The following is a 21,311-nucleotide window of genomic DNA, read 5'->3' as shown; positions in this document are numbered from 1 at the left end:
TTGTTGTGCGAATTTTTAAGTTGCATGTTTATTTTTGGGATGTTTCTGTTAGTTTTCGAATGCAATCTATGTATGTGTTGTTGAATAATTTGTGTTGGATGTAATAAAAATGTTATTAAAAAATTGTCAAGTTCTTTTCCACTGAATGAAATTGCTTATCCAATGAGAATATATTATTTGTAGATGGATCGACAATAGATGTACGGCTAGTGGTGCACAATGGCGTGGATTAACGGTCTTAAAACTTTTCTCGATGCTGCTGAGACCCACAAGTCGTCGAAAGGTTTCATGTTGTGTCCATGCCGCATTTGCAGAAATCAAAAGGAGTTCTCAAAAAGACATACTCTACATGTCCACCTTTTTTAGAAGGGTTTCATGGATAACTATACTCTTTGGACCAAGCACGGTGAACCTGAAGTTCCGATGGAAGACAATGAAGAAGATAATAATGATGATAACATCCCAGACTGGGCTCACTTGTATGAAGCGGGTGTCTTTGAAGATGAACCAATGCATGAGGCAGAAGCAAATGCTGCAGAAGAACAACAACCACCTGACGAACTAGGTCGGGTTTTGGTCGATGCACACAGAGACGCTAAAACTTTGAAGGAGTCAAAGAAATTTGTGAAGATGTTGGAGGATCACAGGAAAATGTTATATCCAGATTGCAAGCAGGGGTTCAAAAAAATTGGGCACCACACTGGAAATGCTGCAGTGGAAGGCAGCCAATGGTGTTTCAGATAAGAGATTTGAGGAGCTACTATGAATTGTAAAGAAGATACTTCCAGAGGTGAACGAACTGCCCCCGACAACTTACGAAGCCAAGAAAGTTGTTTGCTAACATATGCTATGGGCAGATGTCAAACGACACTTCAGTTTCCCAGAGGACAAAGAAGAAATCTTTAAGGATTGGGTCATGAAGAAGATGGCTATTTCTTTCCAGACGTTCAAGAAGAACTTGAACAAAGACTACATAAAGAAGGGTCGCGTGCCAGACTTCGAGAAGCACTTCAAGAAGCAATGTCCTTTTTGGGATGCATTTGTGCAGTACAAACTGTCCGAGACCAGCGAGAAAAGGACAGCACAAGCCAAAGAGAATGCGAGCAAGAAGATACACTTTCATCATCTTGGGCAAGGAGGTTATTCAACGGCGATCCCAAAATGGCAAAAAATGGAAGACGACCTCACTGCAAGGGGAATTGTACCGGAGACTTTCGACTGGCCGCAACGAGCAAAGCATTTCTTCTACGCTCATGGAGGCTCCCTAAACCCGGAAGATGGCTCGCTTATTACTAGCGACGCCATAAGAGAAGTGGCCAACAGGCTGGATGAGGCACTAAAGGCCGTGTCCGAAGGCAGTTTCAAGCCGAACAGAGAGAATGATGAGCTGACGTACGCTCTCGGGACACCGGAACACACAGGACGTCTGCGAGGTATGGGTGTAGTTCCATGGAAGCATGGCTTCAGTGCTGACATTGAGACCTATCAAAGCCGATCCAAGAAGAAGACTGAACAGGAAGATAAGATGCGTGCCCTGGAACAGAGGATAGCTTCGATTGAAGGGGTAATGGCAGGTAGCAGCCAGGCACACCAACAAGAAACCAAATCAGCCGCCAATTTGGAGAGTAGCCCCGGCTCGCAACGCCGTAGCAGCGTCGCTTCCACGTAGCACCCAGCTGGAGGTCAACCCACAGTGGTTGCGGACGAGTCAGAACATTACCCGATAAATGACATCACTGTGAGGACACCCTGCGAGCTTCTGTATCAGCAGAGGAAAAAGATCAAACTGGTCACGCACGACATTGCTGAAGTGCCTGCCCAAGGTGGGACAATTCATGGTAGGCCGATTCCGGAAGGAAATGCTAGGGTCATGGTCGATCGAGTCGAGCCAGGATGGGAAGACCTCGACCTCGAGATCCTTGGAGGCGACGGAGAAGAGGAACTCGGACACGCCGTACACACATGGATCTGTTGGAACAAGCGGTACATACAATTGGCCTTTGGGACACGATTCGCCGATACACCAACTCCCGGCTCCGAGCCCGCCAAGTCACCGGTAGCCCAAAGAGGTCCCAGTCAGAGTCCAGCTCCGAGATCACCACGGCAGCTCATAGGAGTCCCAGTCCAGCTCCGAGATCACCACCGACACCACAAAGGAGTCCCAGTCCGGCTCCCGAGCCCGCAAGGGACTCAAGTGCCAGCTCAGGGCCTTGGGTCCCACCGTCACCGCCTCTGAAGGCGAAGAAGGATAGCGTGAAGTCTTCGGTCCCACCGCCACCGCTTTCATAGGCAAGGAAGAGCACAAGGGTCACACCGCCTCCTAAGAAGAGGAACACCCCCAAGAAGAAGAAAGAAAAGCCTCCACCACAGAAGTTAGCATGGGCTCGCTTCCTCCAAAAACATATAGGAATATCGTCACCACCAGCCCCGCTAGAATTCACCACTCACTGGCAGGTACGAATACGTATCGCACATCTACTATTGTTTCTTTAATCAACATAAATATTTCTTAACCCGTGTGTGTGTGTGTGTGTATTATGAGACAGACGCCAAGAAACAACCTATATGGCTACTACGTATGTGAGTTCATGATGGATTTTTGCTGCCGCAGCTCGATGTCACAACATGACCATCTAGTACGTAGAACAACATTACTAACAATTACTTGCATTTAGTTCCATCTAGGTACTAATTCAAAATATTGGTGATGGCACTTGACATATTACTTGCATGGCGGATGCCCTCATCGAACCGGAAAGAATCAAAGCAATTCAAGAATCAATCTGTGGATTCCTCCTAGATGAGGTCATAAATCCAACTGGAGAATTTTTTGCGAATCGTAGGATAAGTGTGGGTCGAGCGGATCCGAATAAGGATATCAACGATGATGAGGCGCCTAAGGACCCTTAGTATCTTGTAAAAATTTGTCGGACAAAACTTGTAAATATATTATGAATCACGTGTTTATTATTAATATATTTATATTAGAAGTACATATAATATTTCAAGTTTATGTAATTATATTAAATGTATTCAATTATATGCTAGATACGAATATATATGAATATGCAGATGTACAAGAATGTGAATACGCAGAAGTACACGAATACGAATACGCAAATGTATACGAATATGAATTAGTTGAAACCCAAAAAATGAAAAAACAGAAAAGGAAAAAAAAGACATTTAGTACCGGTCGGTAACACTGACCGGTACTAAAGTGCTTGTTCTACGGCGCCTACGTGGCAAGCACTTCAGTACCAGTCGGTGTTACTGACCAGTACTAAAGTGCACCTTTAGTAGAGGGCCGCCTGACCGGTACATAGTACCACAATCCCGTAGTGTTGGGCTAGATGGCGCAAGCGGAGAGGCGGTCGGCGGGACGGGGGCATAAGGCGATGTCGACCCGCCAGATGGCGCCTCCGGAGCTGGTGACGCGGAGATCGGCGTGGTCGTTACGGGACCAACCAAATCTGGCACCGATCCCGGAGAAGCTTCACGTGCAAAATCGACTCCATGTCCCACGCCGCTGTCGTTTGGTGATGGCATGAATTAACAATGTTCTGGCTGCAGATTTGCACTGGAAACAAAATCAGCCGGCCCTGCAGAATTTTCCAAGGATCATGTAGACTCACAAGCATCATTAGAAATAGGAGATGAGATCAAATCTGTATCACAGTTGTTGCCCCTAGATTGGCAAGATTTTCGTGTAGTAGAAGAATCTCCGAGCGAAGGCGAGCGCCAGCATTTGGATGCAAGGAGGCAAATGGAAAAACTGCTTCATCAAAAACTACATCACGAGAAATATAAATGCGGCCTTCTTTGACATCCAAGCACTCAAATCCTTTATGCATGTTACTGTACCCAAGGAACACGCATTGTTTAGAATGGAACTGAAGCTTCCGTGAATTATAGGGTCATAAGTTTGGCCAACACGCACATCCAAATGTGCGTAGGACACTATAATCGGGTTTTTGGTGGTGGAGGCGCTCAAGAGGAGTTTCATTGTTGATGACTTTAGAGGGAAGCCTATTGATAATCTATGTGGCTGTGATGAATGCCTCATCCCAAAATTTGAGGGGCATGGAGGCATGAGCTAGAAGGGAGAGGCCGACTTCAACAATATGGCGGTGCTTATGTTCAGTTGAGCCATTCTTTTGGTGTGCATATGGGCACGATACATGATGAGAGATGCCAATACATTGGAAAAAGGAATTAAGCTTTTGATATTCCCCTCCCCAATCAGTTTGCATAGCCACAATTTTCTTATCAAACATGCATTCAACAAGTTTTTGAAAGTCATGAAACCGTTGAAAGACTTCAGATTTATGGCGCAACAAATAGATCATGTGAATTTGCTGTAATCATCAATGAAACTAACATAAAAATTGTTCTTGCCAACAGAGGTGGGAGCCGGTCCCCATACATCAGAAAAGACTAGTTCTAGAGGAGCCCTAGACACACTAGTGGATTTTGGGTATGGGAGTTGATGACTTTTGCCCATTTGGCATGCATCACAGATAGACTCTTAATTTGACTTGGAAACAAAAGGAAGTTTATTCTTGTTCAACACTTGATGAACAATGGTTGTGGAGGGATGGCCTAGACGGGCGTGCCACCGGGACAAAGGAAGCTTGGTGACACCATGAGCTTGTTTATTGGGAAACCGAAACGACTTCAAAGGATAAAGGCCGCCCTCACACCATCCTCTAAGCAGAACCTTCTTCGTTGTTTGATCCTTGATAAGAAAATAAGATGGATGAAATTCAAAAAAAGCATCATTATCACGAGCAAGCTTGTGGACAGAAACAAGGTTTTTGCTTGCTTAGGGAACATAGAGGACATTATTTAGAACAAGATCTCTATTAGGGGTGCGAACAAAACTATGACTAATTTGATCTATCTCCATGCTCGAACCATTGGTGGCGTGGACTTGATCACCACCATGGTATTTGTCCCTCACGGACAGCTTCTCCAAGTTGCCCGTGATGTGATCAGTTGAACCGGAGTCGGTGTACTAGTTCGTGTCGATGACGTACGAAGGAGTTGTCACCGCAGATGCAGACTTCACATCAGATGGCCCCTAGAACGAGGCATCAAAGCGCTTATAGCAGCGCATGACCGTGTGGACCTCTTTGCCACACAGTGGCACGTAGGACGTTCAGATGAGTCTGAACCACGTCCACCGGAGTTGCGGCCTTGCCCGTGACCACCGCGGCCACAGCCACAGTTGTTGTTGCCAGCGCCACGACCACCACAAGACACCAGATTGGCAGAGGATCCTGAGCCATGGCCGGAGAGGAGCCCACAGCGTTGCTCAAATGATGAAAGGTATGTGAACAACTCACCCAAGGAGATCGGCTCCGTCCGAGCCGGAATGGCCGACACCACGCGATTGTACTCGATGTCGAGGCCGGAGAGGATGTAGGAGGCAATTTCTTCGTCTTCAAGTTTCTTCCCAGCAGATGCCATGTCATCTGCCGGGGTCTTCATCTTGGTGAAGTATTCAGAGATGGAGGAGGAGCCCTTCTGCGTAGTGGCCAAAGCAATCCGAGTGTTGATGACCCGGGCGAGATTGGGATGCAAACATCCCTTCAATGGAGTCCAACACGGCGGCAGCAGTGAAGAGCGCCGCAACTTGAGCAAGAATGTCGTGGGACAGCGAGGAGAGCAGGTAGTTGAGGATCTGCTGAACCTTCGCAACCCAAGCCTCATACTCAGGACTGGATATCTGCTCATTGGGCTTGTCCAGCGACTTGGCGATGGTCTTCTGAGGAATTGGCGTCGCCGAGCTGAGGAAATGTGCCACCTGCGCACCCTTGAGTGCAGATAGAACTTGAGCCTTCCAAAGTGTGTGGTTGTTGCGGGAGAGCTTCTCGGTTACAGGATAACTGAGAGAGGGAGCAACAGCAAGCACGGAGGAGGAAGGACTCGCCATGGATCAGGTCAAAAAAGAACAGAGCTCTGATTACCATGTGAAATGGGTGGAACAAGATGCCTTCTCTAGCTCTCGGTTGCATGTTAATATCGGCTAGGAAAAGCCCCTAGCGTGGCACATACATCTTGTACAAGAAGAAATATAACAACTTAACTTACAAGACAAAGTATAGCAACAACCTCTAGAGCCTATCTATCCTAACTACTAGGATACACACGGGATACATCTTAACACTCCCTGCCCTCTCCCTCACTCTGCCCAGCTTCAGCACTGAGGTGTGGCGCACCGCTGCGCCGCGGCTCCTGCTCCCGGCTGCGGACGCCCTCATCGCGCGCCATCCGGCCGATGGCATCCCCAGCGCTGCGGTAGTTGCGGCGCTCGGCGAGGAGCTTTGTATGAACACCACACACACAGCTAGCTGTCTTGCTCGACAGCTAGCTTGCTTCCTTGCCCGATACTTAGCTCTCGGACAGGCAGCTAGCCTGCTTGCCTGCGGAGCACCCGCACGCACGAGCGCCTGCGCAAACTCCCACCAAACTCACTTGCCCGCGTGGCAGCGGAGCTCCCGCCCATGCAGCCACCCGAGACCATGGTCGAGGACCTCGAGGTGGGCCGCTGTCACCGGCGAGCGGGCCGGACTTCCTCAGCGGCGCTACTGGGACATCTTGCGGAAGCGCCACGATCTGGTCGCCGCGACCGCCCTCCTCCCCCTGCAGCTGCATGCGGACCTTGAAACCAAATCTAACCAGCCAGGACAACACTGCCGGGAGGCATGTACCGCCAGAGCGCGAGGCGCCACCCGTCGCCATCGACGGGGTGTAGTGGAGCTCGTCAGCGGTGCAGACGAGCGGCTTGGCCGACCGCGAGTGGGAGGCGGAGGCCGAGAGGGAGATCGGGGGTGAGTCGACGCAGATTGTGGAGAGGATGCGGCGGCAGAGGCGACTACTCCCACGCACCCACGCTGCCGCGCATGGAGCTGGGGTCCCCGGCGGGGGACTCCTGCGTGTGCCGCGCGCTCGCGCACGTGCTCTTCATGGCGTCGAGGCTTCCTGTGGCCTCCCGCAAGTACGAGTTGGTGCGCGGCCTCGCGGAGCGGCTGCTCGACGACAACGTGCGCGCGAGGGGGCGTGCGGGTCGGACGGGGATGCGATGGTGGAGGCCGGCTGCGTCGTCGTCACTGGAGGAGGGGTTCAGCGGGCCTGCGGTCGAGAAGCTGACCGCCGAGCGGTGAGGCGCGCGGGCGTGGGTCAATGGTGGCCGCAGCGCCGGGCGCGGGGCACTGACGGGAGCGGGAGGCGAGGCTGGCCCAGACCGTGCGGGAGCCTGGATGGGCACAGACGAGATAGTGAGGGAGAGGGTAGGGGGCATTTTTGTCATCTTCGCTGGCTGGGCCCATATATCAAGGCATCATAACGATGTAAACTGGGTGGAGGTGGACGGAAGGGTACACAGATTAAAAGAAATTCATGGCAGGGCATACAAGTGCGAGTAAACTTTTAGAGGTACGAAGGTCAAAAGTAATTTTCGTAAGAGTGTAGAGGTTAAAGACTTCATGTTACTCCTCTATTACTTCTTGCCCGGCCGAAACAACATTAGTAAGCCTGTAAGGCCGTAGTACTACCCATGGGCTCAAACAACCGCAAAGCCCACCGGTCCAAGATCATGCCATGATCACCACGTGCAAACAATCAATTATGTATTTTGTTTTTCTCTTTTTCAGAACAATAAACCAGCATCTATCCTTGTAAATACGTTCCTAAAATTCTTCTAGAATCATAATATATCCTTTCCAACCTTTCTTGTCGAGCTCATTTGCTTTGATTTTGTTGCTTGTTTGTGTTTGCTTATCTGTTGTGTCGTGCCACTTCAGGCCCTTTTAGTTGCCAAAATTTTTCACGCGCTACAGTAATTTCGAGCGTTTGATCACTAATTAGGAGTATTAAATGTGAATAACTGACAAAACCCATTTCATAACCTCTAGGAAAAATCACGAAATGAATCTAATAAATTTAGTTATGTAATGATTAGACAATGTCGTGCTACAGTAAACGATCTCTAATGACGGATTAATTCGGCTTAATAAATTCGTCTCACGATTTTCCGTCCATGTGTGATTAGTTTTGTAATTAGTATTGTAAAAGGCTCCAAAAAAAATTTCCCAAAATTTTTTGGGAACTAAACGTGGCCTCAACTAAAGTCGTTGAGCGATCGAGGAAGACATCGAAGGCCACTACCATGAGCGAAGTCAAAGAAACGAAAAGCTAGACCAAAGATCAAATCGATTAGGTTACCAGTTCACAAGTTCCACCAATAATTTACTTGTCGGAGCATTGATTTATTATTTGTTAATATTATATTAATTCTTCATGATTTTTATAAATTTTTTAAAGTTTTTCTTTGTGTTAATTGGTTGGGGAGAAATGTATCATATTCTAGCACCATAACTAAGATCTTTGTAGGACAAGTAGAACACTTATAGTAAAAAATTGAATTGTATTGTGCAAGATGAGAAATTGAGCGAGGATTTGTTGGCACGTATAGTTTAGCATTAAAAATATATTTATTGTATTTTAAAAATACGTGTGTGCACGTACATCTATGCTAGTACTACATAAGCATTATTCTGATTTTGTCTTATGCAAACTGTAAGTTTCATCCTACTTGGACTGGACGAGAAATACACCAAAAGAAAACAAGCCCACTGGTAACCATTTACCTGTTAGTAGCCGTCAACATCCATGCAGCCTCAACCAATTCTGTCTGAAGTATTAAGACGCCCAGGAGCTTTTAAAAAGTGTTCTTCTTCTTCACGAATTTAGCCATGCGCAGGGGAAGTCCTGGTTGCCCAGCAATCCTTTGCAGCTTGTACTTAAACACCTTCGAACCTGGCCGGCCTTCACTCCAACAGTCCACCACACGATACAGCCCATCGTACGTGAACGTCCAGATCTCCTTGGCCCTCGAATGGCTGCTTTCCTCTCTGTTCTGACCCTTGAAGCCATGGATCACCCGGACAGGGGCCTTCCTCTGGATGCAGTTCTTCAATGCAAGGTTCCCATGCGCAAGCTTCTGGTCTCCGCCATCCTTGCCGCCGGAGCCTGTGTAGATCAGCTCACCTGGACAATACAGTTTATCGGGGTATCCTCCAGAGGCGACCACGCTAATCGCGATAAGCACGCCGGTTTCGTCCCTGGTGGTGTCGATGCCTCCCTGGTACGGGCGGTGGAGGCCAACGAGGGCCAGCTCAACCCTGTACAGAAACTCGTCGCCGACCTCAACTCCGGGGACGTCTCCGACAATGGGCCCGAGCTTGGTAAATCCCGGCAGCTTCCTGATCAGTTTGTCAGCTGCGAGGTCGATCCTCCTTACCTTCAGCGAACGCTGCTCCCCAGCTTGCACTATGGCCCTGCAGATAAACTTGAACCTATTGCACACCATCTTGACTCTGCTCCTAGCGTCTGCATTTTGGGGTCCATGTTCAAAGTTTCCTTCCTGAGCAGCTAGTGCCTTGAAAATTTCATCATCTTCCAACTTGGAGTAGTCCTCCTTGCTGGCATCTGGTTTCTCCATGGTACCCAATGCGCATGCAGTGGCGACATTGACCGGAAGATGAACTTGACCTTTTACATTCACCTTCTTCTTGGGACCGAAGTACTCCCTAAGTGTTGCAGCCTCCTTTCCCTTCGTCCATTGGCCCTTATCTGCGTGCATGGGGTCTTGCATAACTTGATCTTTCGTAAACTGATCAGTGTCCTCAATGCCAGTCGTGGTGTGCTTTCCAAGTTCAGTGTCTTCCTCAATTTCCTTGGAGAAGGGCCTACACTGAATGTTCAGAGCAGGTTTCTGAATTGATTTGTGAGGTTTGACTGATTTCCGAGGCGTAAACATGACCTTCTTCCTCGTCATGGCCACTTCGCCAGAAATTCCAGCTGCAACATAAGAACTCGCCGTGTCCGCCGTAGTAGCACATTCAGGCACCCTCTTAGTCTCATCCCTCTGCTGCTCTTTGGGAAAACCTTGAGCCAAACATTCAGCAACATTGCAGGAACTCCCACTAGACCTGTTCTTCTCACAATGCCATGCGTTCCCAATCATCTTCTTCTCACTAGAAGAAGTATGGCTTCCATAGATTTCCACATCAGTAATTCCTGGAGCAGAATCACCATGTCTAAAAGCTGTAACCTCATCGTGCAGAGTAGCAATGGGAGATTCTTGTACGTCACGCCAAGGTTTTAAATCGCCGGCTAAGACGTTTAGCGGCAGAGCTGCTGTTACAGCATTTAGCGGGCTATAGCCGGAATTTAGCGGGCTAAATGCCATAGCGGCCGCCCTATCTAGAAGCTATAGCGGTCTATAGCGGAAGCTATAGCCGGCTATTTAAAACCTTGCGTCACGCTCACGGGCAACCTCACCTTCCTCCAGTCCCTCGTTTTGTGCTGCTCCATCTGCAGTAGCACTGCATAGAGGAAGAAGAACCACATTTTCCATATCATCTTGGTCTGCAGGCACCGCCGCCACCGACGGCGGCGACCACACTTGGCTACTGCCACCTCCAGCGAGCAGAGGCGGGGCACGCCTCCGGCAACCAGGCGGGAAGCGGCGGCGGGCAGAAACCATGCTCGGCTTCGGTAGCAAACGCATGGCTGGGGCCAAATGATCCTTGTTCTTCAACAACTGATCACCACTCCCTGGCTCTGCAACACCTTGTGAAGCAGTGTCATTGCACAAACCATCGGCGGTGACAGTAACAGAGTTCTTCCCCGGAGCCTCTGATGGTTTCACCAGCGCCAACCCTGGACAGCAGCGAGCGCCGTTCATCGTTGCAGCGGCGGCAGCACCGTCCTCAGCACAGACCTCGTTCAGCGCACTCGAACCAGGAGCAGCAGCAGCAGCAGCAGCACCTGGAGACGCCGTCCCTTCGAGCAGGACGCCGTCGTTGCCGCCCGGGAGAGTAGTAGTAGGACGAGGCGGAGCCGACTCCTGCAGTGGTGCGCCAGGGCCGCTGCCGAGCCGCGCGGGTACGAACTGCGAACCGTCGTCACCGGCGCCGTGGACGTGGAGCGGCGGCGCCCCCGCGTCCCTCCCGCAGCCGGGCGGGAACCGGCGGCGCCGAGCGGGCACAACGGCCCTCCGCTTGGGGGGCGGGCTCCGCGCGTGCGGCGTCGACACCTCCACGACCCTCTTGTTCCGCATCTCGCCGCTGCCTCCGCCCCGCAAATGTTCTCGTGTCCACCACATTGGATATCCCCCTATAATATGCCATCCGATTCTTCTTCAAGATTCGCGCTCCGCTCCTACGTGGCACGCGGCAGTGCACTTAAACATGCTGACATCAGATTGGCTGCTAGCTTAACCTCCTTGCGGTCAACAATGTCTAGAAGACCCGTTCACATTGTACCTGAGTTTTCTGGATACGACTCTTCTTCTCCCTCCTCTTGCGGCCAACCTCCGACCAGATCTCCACCGGCTGCCTCCCTCTCCGCCTCCGGCGACCTTGTCAGCAACGAGACGGGGCGGGGCTCACCCTCCACTTATACATCTTCGTTACAGATCATATCTTGCTGTTATCGCCATTGCCATCGCCGCTCTCATCTCGTCGGATTTGTGACCTCGCACATCGGTCTTGTTGGCCACGGTGCGGGAAGTGGCGCTCTCATCGGCTTCGATCTTCAGGAGACATCGGTGAGCCTAAATAATCTTTTCCCCTTTCTAGAACTGGAGATGCTTTGTTCTGTTGTGCACAAATCGATCCACCACCACTCATCTCCGGCCATCTGTCCATCCTCACAACATCATCTCCGGCACGATCCCCTCCAGAACCACGTATCCTTCTTGTGGAACATATGAACAAATCCCTGCTGCTGCCTTCATTTCAATCCAATATTCGGTATGCGTTGATGCTTGTTGCGCTTTTTTTTAATCCCAAGCAGAGTCCTGGTTGCTTTTGTCGGTACTACTACTCTCATCTTCCCGTCCTCCCCTTTTGTTTATTGTTCTAGAGTTCTTGCGGGTGATCTCGAGTTTTGTCTCTGATCGATTGTGGATTCTTGTTGATATAGAGTTTCAGATTTTGATTTCTCGTACATACATCACATTGAAATCCAGATGGGCCGTCATTATTCAGTTAACTGCAGATCTGGTGCTGCTTGATTATCAGCTCTCCAGTGAGGATGATAACTCGGAGGTCAGATCCCATTATTTTGTTTATTTGTCTCAATTGGAGGTCACTAAAGTTTAACAATGTCATTAAAAATTTAGTCTGACTAATCAACTGGATATCATGTGGTTTTATGGATATGTTGATTGTTTATTTAGCTTTCTAAGTTACTGCATTAGTACACATTCAGGTGGCTTAACTAGTACTCATTTAGGTTGCATAAGTACTCATTCTAGTTGGTTATTGGATTTGTCAATGTTGTCAGGGGAAAGGGGGGAAAAAGAGTTAGCAGGTGTATCTGCTAGGTGTTAGCTTACCCGGTTGTTTGATCTGATTTCTAGGCTTGGTGATTGCAAGAAGTTAGTAAAAGAATTCAGGTTTGAGGGGATTGATTCACTTCCCTACTCTTTCGCAAATAAACATAATGTTTGCTGTCCGGATGATGTACTGTGGAGGGTTGATGCATTTGTTGCATACCCTTGTTCTGTTTTATTCAAAAAAGTTGAAGTTTAGCAAGGAAGAAAGTGGCATGCATTCTGGGCTTCCATGTGGAATTAGAAAAAGTAGGTAACCGAGTGTCAATATGGGTTGGCATTTGGCAATGTCAGCTAACGAGGAGAGTTCATTCAAGCTTGCATTGTGGTGTATGTATGTTATGTCAACTTTTAATATCACTAGGTACTAGGCTTGACTATGCATCAGTTGTTACTGGACTGCACTGCACAATCCTTCGATAGGGTCATATCAATAGTATGATTATGTACTGAGAAAGGCTACTTTGATGCAGTGATTAAGATTAAAACTGACCTCAATGGCAATACAAAAGTACCCAGTATTACTTGCACATTATTCTTGCAGCTATACAGTTTCCTTTATTTGTATCTCGAAATAGATATTCTGTTGCATATAAAATTTTTTGTAGCATTGTGGTAATTACATATATGTCATAATGCAGCCCAACTTGTTTAAATTTCATAATTTAAGTATAGGTGTTGTACCATGACAGTATACACCTCAGTGTCCTTAGTATGAACCATGGTATCTTGAAGAAAGTTGTATCTTTCCGCATATTAAATGTTTTGCATCTGACAGAATGAGGCCTATGATCCGTGCCAATATTGTTCCTGTACCTTGGATCAGCCTGATTCTGTAATTGGAAAAAGCAAGGTGGTTGTTATTTCACATCTTATATTGTGCAGTTTTAGCAGGAATAAGTTGTGCACTTCAGTATATATCATGGTTCTCAGATTTGATTATTTCCTTTAAGTTTATTTGTACCACTTTTCCACTCCTAGTTACGATCAGCATTAGAATGATGCTACCATTGCTCTTTAAATTGGGAGGTAGATGCCACTGAGAACACAATCTCATTGAATGTTGCTTTTGGGGGAAGCAACTAGATCCCTTGCTCGATCATATAGAGTTCCTATGGAGGTATGTCTTCTCTCTCCTCTGTTCAATTGGAGATCTAGTTAGTTTAGACTGGATACAGTTTTGTATAACATAATTGGAGCATTATTTCAGCACCTTCATCAGTACAGCTTATGCTTATCCAGTACATCCTGCTTGGGAATTTGTTTTTATGGAATAGTGTTTTCTAAAATATTTTATATTGTAGTCATGTAGGATGGTCCTATGATACACTTTTTCTCTATTTTATTATATAGATAAGCAAGTTTTCTTGTTCTATATGGTAGATAAACTAAACTGTGCTTTTACTTGACACTTCCATGTACAGAAGGTGGAGGTCAAAGGACTACAATTCGTCTTGGCTAAGGGGTTCCTTGAAGCTCGAGGCTCCTCAATTTGATTCTTCACCCTAGGATGCTTAGATAATATTATTTTTTATTGTATTTGGATGTCCACAGTTGTATGTACTATTAATATGATGTGTTTGGAAATAAGAATTACATATAAAGATTGGCAGTTCTCATTATCATTTATTTTAAAGTAATCATTATGTTTCAATTAGCACTCATGTGGTAAACCTCATTATTGAGTTACAAGATGCCTAGCTCATGTGTACGTTACATCCACTCGCAGAAATATTGGAGTTACTCAAAATGGACCTTTTCGTCGTGATCTTTTACAGATAATTTATCAACTATCAGGTGCATTTTAGTATGTCGTCATGTGAAGGCTTGATACAAGACCAACTTGTTACTAGCTGTAATAGGAGGAAACATACACGTCATATACTTACTTGAGTGGACCGTATTAGTCCTATTTCAGTGTGTCAACATGTACATCATATACTCTACTAGTAGTAAATAAAAGTAGTGATTGTATACTGGACACAATGCTCATATTGAGTTCAAATTTAATAAGATTACAATGCGTGTATTATTGGTTCCAAATATAAAAGAGCATCAGTTTTACATACGCATACCGGTAACATAATTAAGGCAACTTGAACGGTTACTTCAACTGCATAAGTTCTAAAATGGACTTTGTTTTCTTCTTGGCTGGGTTCTCTTCCTCTGGCCACTCTGATGCTTTAGTGCTTGGATCATCGGCTTGGCACGCTGCAGATTTCTTAGTGCTTGCAATCCATGATTTTAGTCCTGTGTTTGGTGGCCTTCCACCGAATATTGTTCGGGGAGGACAGGATGTGGGCTTCGAGGTTGGCCAAGAAGTTGTTGCATCTTTAACTTCACCAATTTGTTGACCTGATGTCTCACTTACCATGGAATTGCCAATTACTTCTTCAATTGTTTTACCAAAAGAGACGAGTCGTCCCTTGTCATCCACCTTGGTAAGTTCACAAGCTTTTGCCAGAAGCATCTTTCTCTGCATATTATGCGATTGCTACTCCAAGGCAGAAGATATCGATGTTTCTTTACATGGTATGTGCCCTTCCTTTGTCCATCTTCTCATTATGTTTCCAGCTGGGATTTCCATTTTGTCCAGATGGACGAGGACCTGTTTTTGTTTTATATAGTTTTCAGTACAATTTTATCATTGCAACACTTTTACAAATCCAATTTAATAATTCATCACTCACCTTGAGAGTATGGCGGCAAAGCATGCCCATATGTTCATAGAAACCACATTCACAACTGATCTTATTATCTCCTTCTAGCTTCACCCTGAAATGCTTAGCATCTATTTCCTCTTCGTTCTTTGTGTCTACTAAAATGAACTCACTATCATTGATCCTCTTAAATATGGCAAATGATCCTGACTCAAATAGCTCATCACAGAATTTCTCATACATTGCTCTTGTGTACACCGTGCTTGCGTGGCGCTCTATTGGAACCCCTACTCTTAGCTTTTTTCTGAGAACCTGTTATAGGAGAGATTGGACCGAACAATTAGTGTCTGCACAGTTATTATCATGGTTTAGTGAGATTTACTCATGCCAAATATCATTTTCTATTTCTGCTTATCACATACCTGTTTAGTAGAATGCTGCTCTTTTCCTTCCTGGTCGTGTCTGTCGCTCTGCAGCTCATTGAATTTACTCACAAAAAGGTGCATTGGTGCAGCCCGTTGAATGAACTTTTTTAACATATGATTTGCGCTTTCACTCCTTTGTGTGCTGGGCATTCCAGCACAGAATATGTCCATGAAATATGGTTTAGCCCATTTGTCCCGGTGCTTGAACAACCTCTTCAAGTACTTGTTCTTGACAAGGCGGTATTCCTTTAGTAGTTTTACCCATTCATTCTCGAACCTTCTTATGTCAATCTCATCAGTTATTAGTTTATTGAATTCACGCTTGAACTTCTTACGTTTTGAGTAGATGTTCGCAAGCTTCTTTTTTGCATCCTTCAGCACGTGCCACCTGCACCATCTGTGCCCTGTAGTCCGTAGTGTTGATTTTATCGCCTTTGCCATGGCGGCACACTGGTCTGCATAGTAATCGACAATGTAGGTGTCAATCTACTTAAGCATTGCACTACTAGTTGTGATGTTTTCAGGTTGGTATATTTACAAGATAAAACTACTGGATACAATGATCTGCTGAGGATGATACGATAGGTTGTACCTGTTAGCATTGTCAGGGGAGCTTTACCATTCATTATTTCTACAAAATTTGTGAATGCCCATTCGAAATCAATTGTTTTCTCAGATGTTAGAAGCACCCCTCCGAACACTATTGACTGGAAATGGTTGTTTACACCAACGAAAAGACCAAATGGCAGGCTGTAAAGGTTTGTCCTGTAGGTTGTATCAAATGTTATGGCATCTCCAAAATTCTCGTAGTCCACTCTATTTTTACCGGTGCACCAAAGCATTGTTTTCATCGCGCCACTGCTGTCCATTTGGAACCTTACTTCAAGCCCAGGGTCAGTCTTCTTCATATCCTCCAAAAGTCCCATTGTCTTTCCAATATCATCTTTCATGTTTTCTTGGGACAGTTTTGCACACAAGGACCGTATAGACTCCTTTCTCATTGTTTTGCTTGAGGTTGCATCCGACACACCTAGGATGTTGCAGATCCTCCCAACACTTATATTGTTCTCCCTAAGCTTCTTAACCAAATCCTTTGTTAGTGGATCTATGTCACTATGCGATTTCCATTCCTTGTTTTCACCATAGCCTGCTGAAAATGGGTGGTTGTGTGTGTCAACCACCCTGCTGATGTACCATGAATGATCATTTTGTCTGAGAAGTCTGATCATTGCCTTGCATTTAGTCCTGATTGAAGCTGCTGTTGTGCTCTTGTCTGTTCCCTGCATATATTAAAAACCATCAATGAGTTACAAGTCCAATTTGAGAAATAATAGTGTTGTGTGTGCAGACAACATATATTAGTGTGCACCTCACACGAGCAGACAAAATCTTGTCTAGTTCTATACTCTTTGCTGTTCTTGCATTCTCGCCCTATTCTTATTCCGAAACCTTTCTCCCAGGAGTATAAGTTGTAGAACTCTTTCGCCTCATCGCAGCTGTTGAACACAGTTCCTTTGTAAGGGAAAAATATTGGCTGGTCTGGCCGTTCAGCTGCAAGGCGTATAGCCTTTGTCACCGCATCTTCCTCATCTTCTGGGGCTATTCGTTCATTTGGACCTTCACGGGCGCGTTTCCTGCATGAATTTAATACAGAAATATTTACAAACAACTCATTATTATTCCACATTGCTAATTATTGTGGCTTACCAGAAAAGCAATGCATCGAGTTGCTGCAGTACTACATGATCTTACGCAATGTGTCATGGAGGCAGTAGTATTCTAAACTCATTTTATCACTAATCGAACTAGCTAATATATCCAACATATTGCCGACATGAGCAATTCAAAAATATATCAAACATCTTGCCGCTGCATCTCTGACATAAGAAATTCATTATTCTCTTATATGCAGTACCACACATCAGCTAATTATGTTCATCTGACATCTATACAAGACGATTGATATGCAATTTCAAGGGATCACATATACAGTATATAGGAACTCACCCGCGACGTGGCCGTGGAGGAAATCCTCCTGCCTCACCACTTCGTAAGATTGCATTGCTTGTTGATTTCTTCTCCTCTTCGATTGATGCCTGGTAGCTAAGCTCCATGCGGCCTGCAGCCTTCGAGGCTTCAAATGCTCCGGTTTCCATATGCTCTGCACGAGCTTCGGCGCCCCAATTTTTGCCGCCTAATCCTCTATTTTCTACAGGCTCTTCTTGCACTCCGCTCATTCCCTCACCATCTCCAAATCCTGTAGTTTCCATCAGGTCTAGATCACGAATCCCTTCTCCATCTTGCATTTACAGATATGCCTACTGGCACTAGATGCAGAAGACTCTAGAAGCCTAGTTTCCTTCTAACGCAAGGTTCTCTCCTAGATAAAACCTGTTCTGGTGTGAAAGGCAATGGCCTATCGGGTTTTCTTGAGTTGACCGTTCAGTCATGGAAGAGCTGCCACTCTGTAAATCCGCGAGTATAATGATGTCCACGTCAACTTCGTAGGAGGTATTTGCACCAATCGCCAAGCAATACGCATCTCATCCTGACCGTTCCTTGCCGGCGAGGGGATTGGGGTTTTCGGCGCCGGACGAGCGCGTGCGTGATCGAGGGGGGAGACGAGAGAGAGAGAGAGGAGAGTTGGGTGGTGGGGTGGGTGGGGCCGGCGGGCAGGACGACTGGCATGCTCGCTGTCTTGATCAGTTATGCTACGGCTACCCCTGTAGCAGCGGCATGTAAGCATGGATCCGGATGCCTGAACATCCGAATTATTCGTATTCGTATCCGCTTAAAATGTAAATATGGATATCCGTATTCATATTTAAATTTAATATGGATGTCATATGGATGCATCCGAATTCGATTTTAAGAACTTTTCTCTATCCGATTCCATATTCGTATTCGAAGAATATCCGATCACATCCGTATCCGTCCGTATCCGCAAAAAAAAGTGACTAGTGAGACAATCTTAAATTTATCTTTATACCTATTACTTAATGATATACACTATTTAAATTATTTAGAAAGCTAGATAACTAATAATATATTTATTAAAATTAGTAATGATATAAAAAATTAACTTTAACTATTTAATATATTTATTTTATGATTAAAATTATTTAATATGAGTCAAATTAATTATTTATTTAATGATAAAATCTTTTTTATATATCTTAATTATTAAGTATTTATTTATTTATTTTACATTTATAATTAGTATTATATATTTAATATAAAAGCTATGCATAGATAATTATATTCTTTTTTTATTAGCTATCTCCTAATCCTTTACTCCCTACTTGTATAATGATTTTAATCTACTATAAAATTATTGACAAAATAAACTGATACTCATGATAGCTCTATGTTTCAAATCGAGAAGGTATCCGGATTCGTATCCGGATTCGAACTATCCATTTTGTATTTGTATCCGATGAAATCCGCATTCATATTCGTATCCGGATTAAAATGTGGTAAAAAATGACATCCGGATCCGATTTCATCCGTATCCGATCCGAATCCATCCTTAGCGGCGTGCCTGGTTGGCACGTGCCACCTGGCGCTGCAACCCCACCCGATGTACTCGCTCTACTCGAATTCGTCAAGTCATTTGAAGATCTAAAACTTGTATCTAATTATAAAATATGTTATAGCTTGTTGGATAAAAAGTCATAATAATCTCTTTAGTTTTGGTGCTAATTTTGTAAAAAATCAATTGTAGTGGGTCAAGAAAGTAAAAAAGACATGCTAATCTTATTGATTTTAGTATGGGCACTAAAAACTAAACAATTGAATTAACTAAACAATACACTAATAAGTGGTACATGTGTTTTTTATTAACCTCTATAATCTGTCTGTAAAAACTCAAGATACTCTACATTTTAAGACTCTGGACGGAGAGAGTAGACTCAGAATGCCCTACTTACGTTTCAGGACGAAAAGAGTATTTGCCGCCTCCTCTGCGCAAACACGCCAAGCACCACGTGGCTTAGCTCTGCTCGCTGCAGTGGCAATGGCAATAGGCAACACTCCGTAAGAGCAGGTATTATGGCCGGCGGATAGCCGGCGCATGATTACGTGGAGGGGAGAGAAATTAAGAACGGGCGCGTAGCTCCTCGCCGGCTGCGGTGGGCGAAATCGCGCCGCACATGCTGCGATTGGACGAGGAGGGAATTTAAGCCTTAAACAGCAGCGGGACCCACCCTCTGTCGCGCGCCTTGCCGCCCGCAACCGGCGACGAGCTGACGGAACTATAAAACATGCTCTAAATGTACATGATAGGGAGGACCAGCACGGTGAATGCAAGTGCAGCAGTTCGATATCTTCACGAATCTTGTGCAGTACATCCACTGGTGGATGATATCTGACACTTCATGTTGTTGGGGCCAATTGATGGGAGTAAATATGCTCCGTCATAGCCTCTCAGTAATGGGTGGATACCATGTGAAAATAAATCACTTCTGTAGAAGTTCAGTTTATTTATTACTTTTTTTAATTTTGAATTTAAACTATTGGCACTCGTTATACTCTAATTTAATTTTTTTTAAAATATTTTCATCCTAATCACTCCTCTATAAACAGTTTTTCTGCACCCATCCATACTCTATCTCATCCTCTATATCAACCACCGTGGGCCCCACACTTCAGAATTTTATATCTCCTTCCTCTTTTTCTCTCCCTATTTCTTCTCTCATTTTCTCCGCCTCCCCTGCTCTCAGCTCTCTCCCTCCCCTCCTAGCCTCTGCACGCCAGTGCTCTATGAGCGCGGTGGCTCGCCGTCGAGGATCGGTGGCCATAGACGAGTCGGCCGCCGCGCGGCGCTGCGGGCGGAGCAAAGCGGACCCCGCGGGGCGCTGCCGGCGCGCGATGCGGCCGAGGCGACGCGACTGGGCGGCTGCGGTGCTCGAGCTCGGCTCTCCCCCGCGTGGTGCGGCCGACGGAGCGGAGCGACCCCCGCGCGGCACTGCTGGCGCGCGACGCGAACCCCGCGCGGCGCAGCCGAGGCGGCGGTGGCCGGTCGAGGCGGCGCGATTGGGTGGCCGCGGCGCGGCGGTGGCCATGGCGGAGCCCGCGACGTTTCTCGCCCGAGCAGGGCAGCGGCGGCGGCAGGCCGAGGCGGCGCGACTAGGCGGCTGCGGCGCTCGAGCTCGGCTCTCCCCGCGCGGTGCGGCCGACGGAGCGGAGCGGCCCCCACGCGGCGCTGCTAGCGCGCGACGCGAACCCCGCGCGGCGCAGCCGAGGCGGCGGTGGCCGGTCGAGGCGGCACGACTGGGTGGCTGCGGCGCGGCGGTGGCCATGGCGGAGCCCGCGACGTTTCTCGCCCGAGCAGGGCAGCGGCGGCGGCCGGCCTCGCCACCTCTCATGCTTGCCCTGGCGCGGACGGCGGCGCTCGAGCTCAGCTCTTCCCGCGCGCGGCGGCCGGATCCGGGGCTCGAGCGCGCGGCCAGCCTGCACGGCGCGGTGCGGCCTGCACCGCCGGCAGCGGAGGCGTCCGGTGAGCCCGCAGCGGACGCGCAGAGGCGGCCGGTGAGCGCACGGCTCGTCGAGGATTGGAGGGCGGAGCACGGCGAGGGCGCGGTCTGGAGGGCGGAGCGCGGCGGCTCCTCACCGGCGGGGGCGCCCCTGCCTCCCGCCCTCTCTCTCCGGCTCCTCCTCCGCCCCCTCTTTCTTCCCCAAATTCGGCGAGCCCCTCCGGCCAGAGCCGCGTCAAGCTCCGCGATGCTGCGGAGGTGGGATAGGCCTGCGCGCGGCGGCAGGGCTTCTCGGCTCTGCTCCGACCAGCGGCGGCTCAACGGTTGGGGCTGCGGGCGCGGG

At 47.2% G+C, this 21,311-nt stretch overlaps 1 protein-coding gene, 1 long non-coding RNA gene and 1 other non-coding gene across 3 annotated transcripts; 1 reads left to right on the top strand and 2 right to left on the bottom strand.

Moving 5' to 3' along the window:
• Nucleotides 1–5,315: 5,315 nt before the first annotated feature.
• On the bottom strand, nucleotides 5,316–5,454 carry LOC120680344. The gene has a single exon (XR_005677614.1). It is a non-coding gene; the product is annotated as a small nucleolar RNA Z247 (small nucleolar RNA).
• Nucleotides 5,455–11,320: 5,866 nt separating this feature from the next.
• LOC120680239 lies at nucleotides 11,321–14,031 on the top strand. The gene is made up of 2 exons (XR_005677559.1): nucleotides 11,321–13,529; nucleotides 13,834–14,031. It is a non-coding gene; the product is annotated as an uncharacterized LOC120680239 (long non-coding RNA).
• A 331-nt stretch (nucleotides 14,032–14,362) lies between these two features.
• On the bottom strand, nucleotides 14,363–18,075 carry LOC120680084 (protein FAR1-RELATED SEQUENCE 5-like). The gene is made up of 6 exons (XM_039961726.1): nucleotides 17,502–18,075; nucleotides 16,864–17,128; nucleotides 16,087–16,774; nucleotides 15,492–15,949; nucleotides 15,100–15,381; nucleotides 14,363–15,017 (listed from the first exon to the last, which is right to left on the bottom strand). Exons 1-6 carry the CDS (start codon nucleotides 17,798–17,800, stop codon nucleotides 14,904–14,906), a joined length of 2,106 nt encoding a protein of 701 aa, XP_039817660.1. The 5' UTR covers nucleotides 17,801–18,075; the 3' UTR covers nucleotides 14,363–14,903.
• Between the last annotated feature and the right edge of the window lie 3,236 nt (nucleotides 18,076–21,311).

The sequence above is a fragment of the Panicum virgatum genome, chromosome 6N (assembly GCF_016808335.1).
Source record: "Panicum virgatum strain AP13 chromosome 6N, P.virgatum_v5, whole genome shotgun sequence".
In the NCBI taxonomy this organism is placed as follows: Eukaryota; Viridiplantae; Streptophyta; class Magnoliopsida; order Poales; family Poaceae; genus Panicum; species Panicum virgatum.
The sequence above is the reverse complement of the archived record's forward strand: the minus strand, read 5'-3'. Positions and strand labels throughout refer to the sequence as shown.

Excerpts from the sequence above, each read along its gene's own strand:
- LOC120680084 (XM_039961726.1), bottom strand. The coding sequence starts at position 17,800 with ATGCAAGATGGAGAAGGGATTCGTGATCTAGACCTGATGGAAACTACA. Across the intron at positions 17,129-17,501 it reads CCTCCACGGCCACGTCGCGG|GAAACGCGCCCGTGAAGGTC; the intron begins GTGAGTTCCTAT and ends AAATTCATGCAG. Across the intron at positions 15,018-15,099 it reads TTTGCCGCCATACTCTCAAG|GTCCTCGTCCATCTGGACAA; the intron begins GTGAGTGATGAA and ends AAACAAAAACAG.